The sequence below is a fragment of the Hypomesus transpacificus genome, chromosome 3 (assembly GCF_021917145.1).
Source record: "Hypomesus transpacificus isolate Combined female chromosome 3, fHypTra1, whole genome shotgun sequence".
Lineage (NCBI taxonomy): Eukaryota > Metazoa > Chordata > Actinopteri > Osmeriformes > Osmeridae > Hypomesus > Hypomesus transpacificus.
The window spans coordinates 3,174,814-3,183,701 of NC_061062.1; the positions used below are offsets into that span (position 1 = coordinate 3,174,814).

Consider the following 8,888-nt stretch of genomic DNA (forward strand, 5'->3'; position numbering starts at 1 on the left):
CTGTGCATTCCTCTGGAGAAGGTGGGTAGCGCCCACGCATGGCAGCAAACGGGCGGGGGAGGGGGCGGGAGGAGAGGAGGCGTACAACGGATGATAACCCTGACCCTTCTTCTAACCCATGAAGCATCTTTCACCAAACGCACGACTAAAAGCACAGGTTTGAAAAAAAAAGTTTCCAACATTTCAATGCTGCAAGAGGCAGATTTGTTCTAGATCTTATTGTTGAGGAAACGTAACTGCTACATGTTAGAATGGTTCATATGAGACTGGTCTATGCTAGTAACTAGTCTATGTTAGTGACTAGTCTTAATGACTGGTCTATGCTCTGCCTAGGGGCTGCTTCATGCTTGACAGTAAGAACTGACCTATACTCAGGCCCTGGGGGGCATTCACTTCAAAGACAGATCCAGAGTCAGGGAAATTCCTGTGAAGATATTGGAGGGATGGCCACAGGTTGGTGGTTGGCAAGCAGGTCTGACCACTGCAAACATCTTTACAGCAACACTCAGACACACCTACCTGGCAGTGAATAGCTTCAGGACCTCCACAAGCATTTGCATGCATACAGAGAGACACACACACACGGGCACGTAAGCACCCACATAAGCATATTTCGTATGAGACTACGGACAATATCGGCACATATTCACCTCCTGTGGTCTGTAATCAGTGTTATATATGTGACTATAATAACATGTTTCACTTTGACAGGACATACTGACAGTCGATTGACTGCTGACTGAGCCGACAACTTGACAGGTGTAATTGAGCATTGCGAGGAAAATAAGTTTTGAAGTTGACAAGAAAAAGGAGCTTTGCAGGGAAATGTCTCTTTCTGCTTCTCACTGTGTGCACATTATTATTGTTTATGTCCAGCGTGCTCCGGGTCTGCAAAAGTGCATGCGATCACTACGTTTCTATCTGTATAATTATCTGTACTGTTACATTTGTATATATTTTGTATTCATTCTGCAGATGCCAAAGCCTCAGAGTAAAGGAATGGTTTGAATTACCGGAAGCCAAATCGCTTAGAAACCGCAACTCAGCTGCCATTCTCGGTGAACAAACAAATTATTATACAACGCAGCAATACGTGTTGACTAAGGTGTCTTATTAATGAAGGCATATGATCAAAAAATACAACTATAGTGGAATAATAACATCTCCAATACAGTAGTACATGGTACAGTGCACTAAAAACGACATATCGTAAGTGTAACATCATTTACATTTAGTAATTTAGCAGACGCCCTTATCCAGAGCGACTTACAGTAAGTTCAGGGACATTCTCCCGAGGCAAGTAGGGTGAAGTGCCTTGCCCAAGGACACAACATAATTTGGCACGGCCAGGAATCAAACCAACAACTTTCTGATTAATAGCCTGACTCCCTATCCGCTCAGCCATCATATCATCAAGTCAAAGACTTTAGTGAATCTAATCTTTCCAGACTGTGAAACAAAATAATCTACTACAGATATCCATGAGCACAAGGTGCAAAAAGGTGTCTCTAGAGAGGGTCGTTTAAAAACTTTTACGGGCAGTCATTTTGTCACTGTGCCTTAGAATACTAAACATTGGTCTGGGTCCAGAAGGGATGGAAATATTTGAGTACTGGTTGTCCTCAATGTGTCACAGTGTGTGATTACCTAAGAACAGCTGTGAATCATATTTCCAGTGAGGACATTAGAGAGGACAATCACGTACATCTTTACTATCAGAAACAAAAAGGAAGCTAGAAGACTGGAGACTTTCTCAGTAAACAGTGAGTCTCATTAGTCTGGCACATCTATTCTCTTTTACTCAAGACAGAATTTGTTTTTACATCAAAGTATGTTTCAGAAGAATCGTTGTAGATGTGTATTTCCTTTCATGTAAATGTAGTCAGATCAGAGGTCTCGACACCCAGAGTGGCGGCACAAGTTTATACTTCGACTGCTGGTCACTCTGACCACTAAACAACCACTGATTGTTCACTCTCTCTACCGGGATAAAGCTCAAAGACCAGGGATCAAAATCCAAACCCTACATGTGCCACGGGCATGCCAGTAGACCAAAAGTGATGTTTATAGTTCCAAAACACATGCACTATAACCATCATTTTGAGTCACCTATCCACTGCAGGCATCAATGCAATCAAGGCAAATAACAACAAAGAATTTTCCTTTTGGCCTTAAGTTAACAGGTGGATTGACCCTTCACTCCATTAACCTCCCCTTTCATCTCCACCATGCATGGAGATGGAGAATCACTCTGACGCAGGTGGTTTGTCCCAGTGCCTGCAGCAAGCCATGACACAATAGGAAGGCATGCAGGCCTTTCATCTCAGTCAGAGCGTAATTGACATTACGTTCTGATTATTATTAGGGAGAGGAGGGAAGGCCATGTTTGCACCCATGTTAATAGAAGGTGTGGAAAAAAAACAAATTGCTCACCGCTCCGGAACTTAACAAACAATATACCGTAAGCCAAACTTGCTGTGTGTGTGTATGTGTGTGTGTATGTCTGTATGTCTGTGTGCGTGTGTGTGTGTGTGTCTGTGTGTATGCGTGTGTGTGTGTGTGGGGAGGGACGAAACACATCTGAGGTGTTTTATTGGCAGAACGTACACTGACTTGTTTTATCTGCAACGTTGATAATGTTCTTTCTTTCGGCAAAAATGTCACTCAATCACTCTCTAAGGTCTTCTTCATCTTCTTCTTCTAAGGTCTTCTTCTTCTTCTTCTACGGTCTTCTTCTGACAACCATCTGGTGGTCCCACCGCTCAAGAGCACACGGTCCCAACACAAGCTTTTCTCCTGTCTGGCCCCCCAATGGTGGAATCAACTCCCCACCTCCACCACAGACACTGACTGTCTCCCCACCTTCAAGAAAAGGCTTAAGACGCAGAGTACAACAGGAATGATTTGCGGGACTTGATGCTAGTTTCCTCCAGGATCACAATGACTCTTATTGAGAGACTTTTTGCTCTTGTTGGTTAGTTGTAACAGATTTAAATTATTGTACTCGCTGTTAAATATTTTACTGTTGATTCCTTTTCTACAGGTGCATTCTTGCACTTTTTGAGGTTCATGTTGTTTAATTGTAACTTGTTTAACTACATGCTATTATGATTCTTCCCTTTGGCACTCTTTTGGTTTTTCACAATGTAAGCTTCATGTTTTGGCTGCCGCAATGTTTGGGGCTATCTCGTTGTTATGATCAGTGACCTATGCACTTTTGTAAATCTCTCTCTTAGAAGTTGCTTTGGATAAAAGCGTTTGCTAAATGCATAAACGTAAATGTAATGTCGGGTGTATATCGACAATGAATCATTTTAGAGAGATCAGTAACCAAGGGAGTAGGGTTGACTTTGACATGGGGGGGGGGAGACATATTGACCCGATATCTTCTTTGTCGCGCTTTCAAAATAAAAGTTCCAAATGTGCAGTTTTTGTCCCTCTGGTATAGGCAAATGTTTGGCTGGGACATTTTCCAATACTAAGGGGGACACGTTTCCCCCGTCCCTCCCGGTTCCTACGCCAATGCCAGTAACATAAACAGTAGGCCTACTTTTCTCAGGTGACATTTCTGTTGGTCTTGAATCGAATTTTCACAGTTCGTTGGCGCCGCCTACAGATAGGATAGTATAGGAACATGCACAGCATTGTTAAGGATATAGCCTACAGTTGTTGGCGATGAGTATGGACCACATTGGCCCACACCGACCACAAAGTGCATATTTTCCGACTCCCCTTTAATGCTCTTCTAATTTGTGTTACTGTTGCTGTAATCGTTTATTATAATGCTTAAAAAACGGTGATATAGGCCTATATTATGGCTAAGAAGTCTATTACAAGCCAAGACAGAATGTTCAGAACAAAACTGATCGTTTTGGAGTTGAACTTTACATTCGAGAGAATATTGTAATGGAAATGTAAGCCATCATAAGATTTTGAAACGTTTAAAAATCTTAACCGTCTCCGCCTTTTCTACCAAAAATGAACTGCCCAACGCACTGATGTTAAATACAATACGCAACCACTGCGTAAAAGCGTAACCTGCCACAGGTGGGCAAAATTGCGGAAATACACAGTCAAAGATGGCGTTCTCCATGTAGTGAACTGAATTTAACTGATTGCAGAAACCAATAAGACTTACAGTATTTTTTTATAGACGTAACAGAGGCAGAATGATTTGTCGACCATTTGTATGTTTGGATATCGTTGACCATTAGTTAATTTCCTCTTCGGCAGAATGGAGGAGGTCGAATATACCAGAGTCGAAAGCAACTCTTATACGGTGAGAGATTCGTCGTAGCAAGTTCGATGTAGGTTAGGTAGTAGGCTCTCAGAATCATAGCTTGTACCGAATTTTCACATCAGTGTTGATTTATTTGGCATGTTGACTATCCCACTGTCGTCTGTTAAACATCTTGTTACGTATATGCAACATAATTGTTCTTGTTTGACTGTAGGATAATCTCATTGGGACGTTACTGGCCATCTTCGGGAATGTGCTAGTCAGCATCTCTCTAAGCATTCAGGTGTGTCTTTTAAATCAAATCTTTGTGCTTGTTTTCTATTCAGAGAAAACTAGCTAGGTGTGTCCTTCATGGACTGCATTTCTCTAAACCTTCGTTTAAAGTCAATGACGTATCATCGTTTTATTTTCCATCTACACTGACATATCTGTTAAAACAACACAATCTCTCTTAGTATTGTATCATCTTGTTTTAATAATTAACGTCTCCATATCCATTTGTTGCTCTGTAACCCCTTGTTAAGCAGGGAACTCTGGGAATTTAACAAGAAAGTGTCAATGCTATTATAAAGATGCCACTCAATGTAGACACCGTCACACAGTTTCATGACGTCTGGACATTGATTTGAATCCTATTAGCCACTTAGCTAACCCTTGATGTTGACGTTTGGAAATGCACAGAAGTACAGCCATGTGACGCTGGCGGGAGCCAAAGATCCTCGTTCCTTCTACAGGACGAAGACGTGGTGGTGTGGTCTGCTGCTGACTGTGCTGGGGGAAGGGGCCAACTTCACCTCGTACTCCTTCGCCCCTCTCTCTCTCATAGCTCCCCTCAATGCTGTGTCCGTCATCAGTAAGTGACTTATACAGGCATGGATATATTCGCGACGTCAGTGATTTGTCGTTGTTTGATGTTTGAACCAGAAATATGTTGGAAAGGTTGATGCACGCTTCTAGTATATGTGTGAAATCCACAAACTAAACTTGTAGAATACAGGAAATGATCTGCTACAGTTTTTTTAAATCTATTTTTTCTTGTCTATTCAGCCAGCGCCATTTTAGGGTTGATCTTCCTCAGGGAGAAAAGCAAGCCAAAAGAGTTTCTAAGTAAGTTATCTTTGTTTGTGAAAGTGCTCTACTGTCTGCAGGTTTCACTAGAAGCTGCAAACTATCATGGTGACACTGTGGCACTCTGCTCTAGATAACGTGCGACATTCCTACTCTGCGCCAGGCAAATATGGAAATGAGATCACTATGACCACACACTACATTCACTGTGCACTGCCTTGTCAGCCACCAGCATTAAAACAGTTGCTGTGTGTGTGTTGTCTGTGACTACAGATTGCTGTTATACTGATGTGTGTGTGTGTGTGTACACAGAGCGCTTCATGTTGTCCTTCCTGGGTTGCATCCTGGCTGTGGGCGGGACCTACCTCTTTGTCACATTTGGACCAAACTCTCACGCCAAGCTCAATGCCGAGAACATTGTCAAGCAGCTGGTTGGCTGGCCTGTTCTTCTGTACTTTGTAAGACTTGCTAAGAGAACAGACGGCTCACATCATATGTCTGTCTTTCCATGATAATAACAACGTGTGGAGGTGTAGGCTACTGGAATACATGTCTGAAAATGACTCTTCTCATTTCTTGTTGGCAGCTGCTGGAGATCATCGCTTTCTGCCTGCTGCTCTACTTCTATAAGCGTCGTCGCACCAACTATCTGGTCATCATCTTGCTACTGGGAGCCCTGTTAGGTACGACTGCACAACCACTGCTAGCGCTGCTGCTACAACCACTTCTAGCTCTGCTAGCATAGCTACTTCTAACCCCACTACCACAATATCATTTTCATACTCATAATTGTCTCCATCAGGAATATAAAAAATATAGCCAAGGAGTGTAAATATCCAGGAAACTGCCGAGTAATCCAGTCATGTATATGTGTTCACCTGATTTCATGACCCCCCCCCCCCCCCCTCCCCCAGCTTCAGTGACGGTGATCACAGTGAAGGCTGTGTCAGGAATGGTGGTCCTCAGCATAACAGGGTCCATGCAGTTCACCTACCCCATCTTCTACATCATGCTTGTCGCCATGGTCGCATCTGTGGTCTTCCAGGCGACGTGAGTGGCTGCCGGGCCTGCGGGGAGGGATCTGGGGAGGAGAGACGCGTGGTGATTGGTTTACTGTGGAGGACGTGGGGTTCTTGTATATCTGAATGGGTGTGCTTGGAAAGGGATTGATTTACATGTTATCTGTGCACTTCAAGGTTTCTGTCCCAGGCCTGTCAGCTGTATGACTCCTCTCTCATCGCCAGCGTCAACTACATTCTGTCCACCTGCTTCGCCATCCTCGGAGGTAAAGGCCTCGCCCAGATGACAGTCTGCTCTCTGAAACCTTTCTGACAGCCAGATACAGTGGCTGTTTGGTCTGGCAGCCTAACTTGACGTGGGCTCGTTGATCTGACACTCTCTGATCTCTCTCTCTCTCTTTTGTGTTCCTTTGTTTCCCAGGAGCCATATTCTACCTGGAGTTCTATCAGGAGGATATATTGCACATCTGCCTGTTTCTGCTAGGGTGACTCACTGTTTTAATACTCTTCAGAGCAGTGTACTGATTGTTCTTCGATTCCTGTTTATAATCATTCTGCCAACACAGAGAGGAAATAACCACAAATATATCTTTGTTTTAATAACCTGTAATAGAGAGTAGAATTGCAGGAACATTTCTTTGTGGCAGTTACTGTAATGTAATTTTTGCAAATAGAGACACTGCTGTGATATATATATATATATATATATATATATATTTCTCTACACAGTAATGCTTTCAGTCTGGGTAATTAACATGTTGTCCCCAGGTTTTCAAAAAATGACACACATTTTTTTCAACTGTGTTGAAAGAATAGCAGTGTAACTAGCTGGGCCATCACTAGATGTCTTCAGGTTCCAACCTTCTTGAAAGCTCCCTCTGAACAGTGGACGTTTGTTCCATCCTCCAGGTGTTGTGCATGCTTCCTGGGTGTGTTTCTGATCACTCGGAACAGGAAGAAGGTCAAGGCCTTTGAGCCCTACGTCACCATGGATATGGTGCAAGGTAACGACACCATGGCTTTGGCTCGCTAGGTTAAGCCACCCTGCTCCGTTCACCAGCTGAGTGTTAACACACCCCTTTCCTCCTTGTTCTCTCACAGGTGTTCCCACCATTCATGACCGGGACTGGGGGGTCCAGGCTGACACTAGTGGCTCTTTCACCTATGGGGCCCTGGTCAACAATGACCTTGTGGCCCCTGGGGCCCCCGCCACCCTCCCTCTAGGCCAAGAGAGGCCGGCACCTGGGCTCAACACTGCCCCCTACCGCTCGACTGACATGAAGAGCGACTGATGCTCCGGGTGGTTAGAAGTGTCCTTTTAAGCAGACTCTCGTGTATCGTACTCCAAAGACTTGATGGACCTGGTCATGGCCTTATTTCTTAAAGTTTTATTTTTGAGAGCATTTTGCGCTTTATTGGGGATAGACAGTGAAGAGCGACAGGAAGCGTGGGGGAGAGTAAAGGGAATTAGGACATGCAGGAAATGGTCTGAGACCAGATTCTCACCCAAGCCCCTGTGTTAGGACTTCAGCTTACGTGGTATGCTCACTTGACCAATGAGCCACCGGGGCACCCCCAAGTTGTGGCCTTTTGTTAACTACATCTCATTTGGCCGGTAGAGATTTAATGGGCTACATTCTCCTCATCCTTCCTTCCTCATTGCCTTCTAGGCTACCGTATGGCTGCTGTAAAGTGGCATCAGTATTTCAACACACACACTATACACCTTTTGGACATGATGTGCCTTTAAGCATACCGGCTGCCTTTTGTGGTTGATATTTAAGACCTGCAAGACTTGTCTTGGGTCTGTCAACCAGCCTAGAGTTGAGAACCAAAGACTTTCTCTCTTTCTGCTGTCTCTCACTGTGGTTCTGGAGAGTACTCCTTAATTTATTTTAAGTTGCTTTTAATGTGCCTTGTGATGTAGCTGGACTGGGGCAGGGAGTGGTTGGGCTATGATGTGGAGGTTGTTTCACAGCATTAATGTCAATACGTCAATGGGACTGCACAAAATTAGGTGTATAATGTTAAAGTGTAATTGTGTTATGTTAAATAAGTTTGTATTTATTAAGTTTGAATGCTGTACTCAACGTGTCTTAATGTTTTGTGACCAAACTGTAGCTCACACTGTTTTTAATGTCAACATAGCAGCACTCTTATTCTCAATGCTGAAGCAAAAAAACTGCACGGGTGAATGGCACGCTACTCAAGAGGACTTGTGTTATGGATAGATTGTGAAGATTAACGGTACACCAACAAGCGAGCCTCGTGTATTTCTTGGGATTGTAGCTCTTGAAATGAAAAAAGCAGTAGCAGTGGCATTCATTCTTCTGCTGCAGTCGTTAATGCAGTAATAAAGCATTTGTGTTTAACCTTTCTGTTCTCCTCTCCTTCACTGTTTGTGAAAAAAAGTTTCGAAAAGTTGAAAACAAATATTTGAAAAAAGTTTTAGATTTTTCTGTTCTCAGGTAGGAAAAAAAACAAAAACGAAAAAAGGCACTGGTGAGACAGAGGGAGTTAAAGACACTCCTGATCCATATATGAGGGACATTGTCGGCGTC

At 43.5% G+C, this 8,888-nt stretch overlaps 1 protein-coding gene across 1 annotated transcript; it reads left to right on the plus strand.

Annotated features, from left to right (window-relative positions):
* Nucleotides 1-4,053: 4,053 nt before the first annotated feature.
* nipal3 (NIPA like domain containing 3) lies at nucleotides 4,054-8,699 on the plus strand. Its single transcript, XM_047049445.1, has 11 exons — nucleotides 4,054-4,279; nucleotides 4,455-4,523; nucleotides 4,922-5,093; nucleotides 5,288-5,347; nucleotides 5,621-5,766; nucleotides 5,895-5,991; nucleotides 6,223-6,358; nucleotides 6,505-6,593; nucleotides 6,749-6,812; nucleotides 7,237-7,331; nucleotides 7,429-8,699. Exons 1-11 carry the CDS (start codon nucleotides 4,235-4,237, stop codon nucleotides 7,617-7,619), a joined length of 1,164 nt encoding a protein of 387 aa, XP_046905401.1. The 5' UTR covers nucleotides 4,054-4,234; the 3' UTR covers nucleotides 7,620-8,699.
* The last annotated feature ends 189 nt before the right edge of the window (nucleotides 8,700-8,888 follow it).

Excerpts from the sequence above, each read along its gene's own strand:
- nipal3 (XM_047049445.1), top strand. The coding sequence starts at position 4,235 with ATGGAGGAGGTCGAATATACCAGAGTCGAAAGCAACTCTTATACG. Across the intron at positions 5,094-5,287 it reads CAATGCTGTGTCCGTCATCA|CCAGCGCCATTTTAGGGTTG; the intron begins GTAAGTGACTTA and ends TTGTCTATTCAG. Across the intron at positions 5,992-6,222 it reads GCTACTGGGAGCCCTGTTAG|CTTCAGTGACGGTGATCACA; the intron begins GTACGACTGCAC and ends CCCCTCCCCCAG.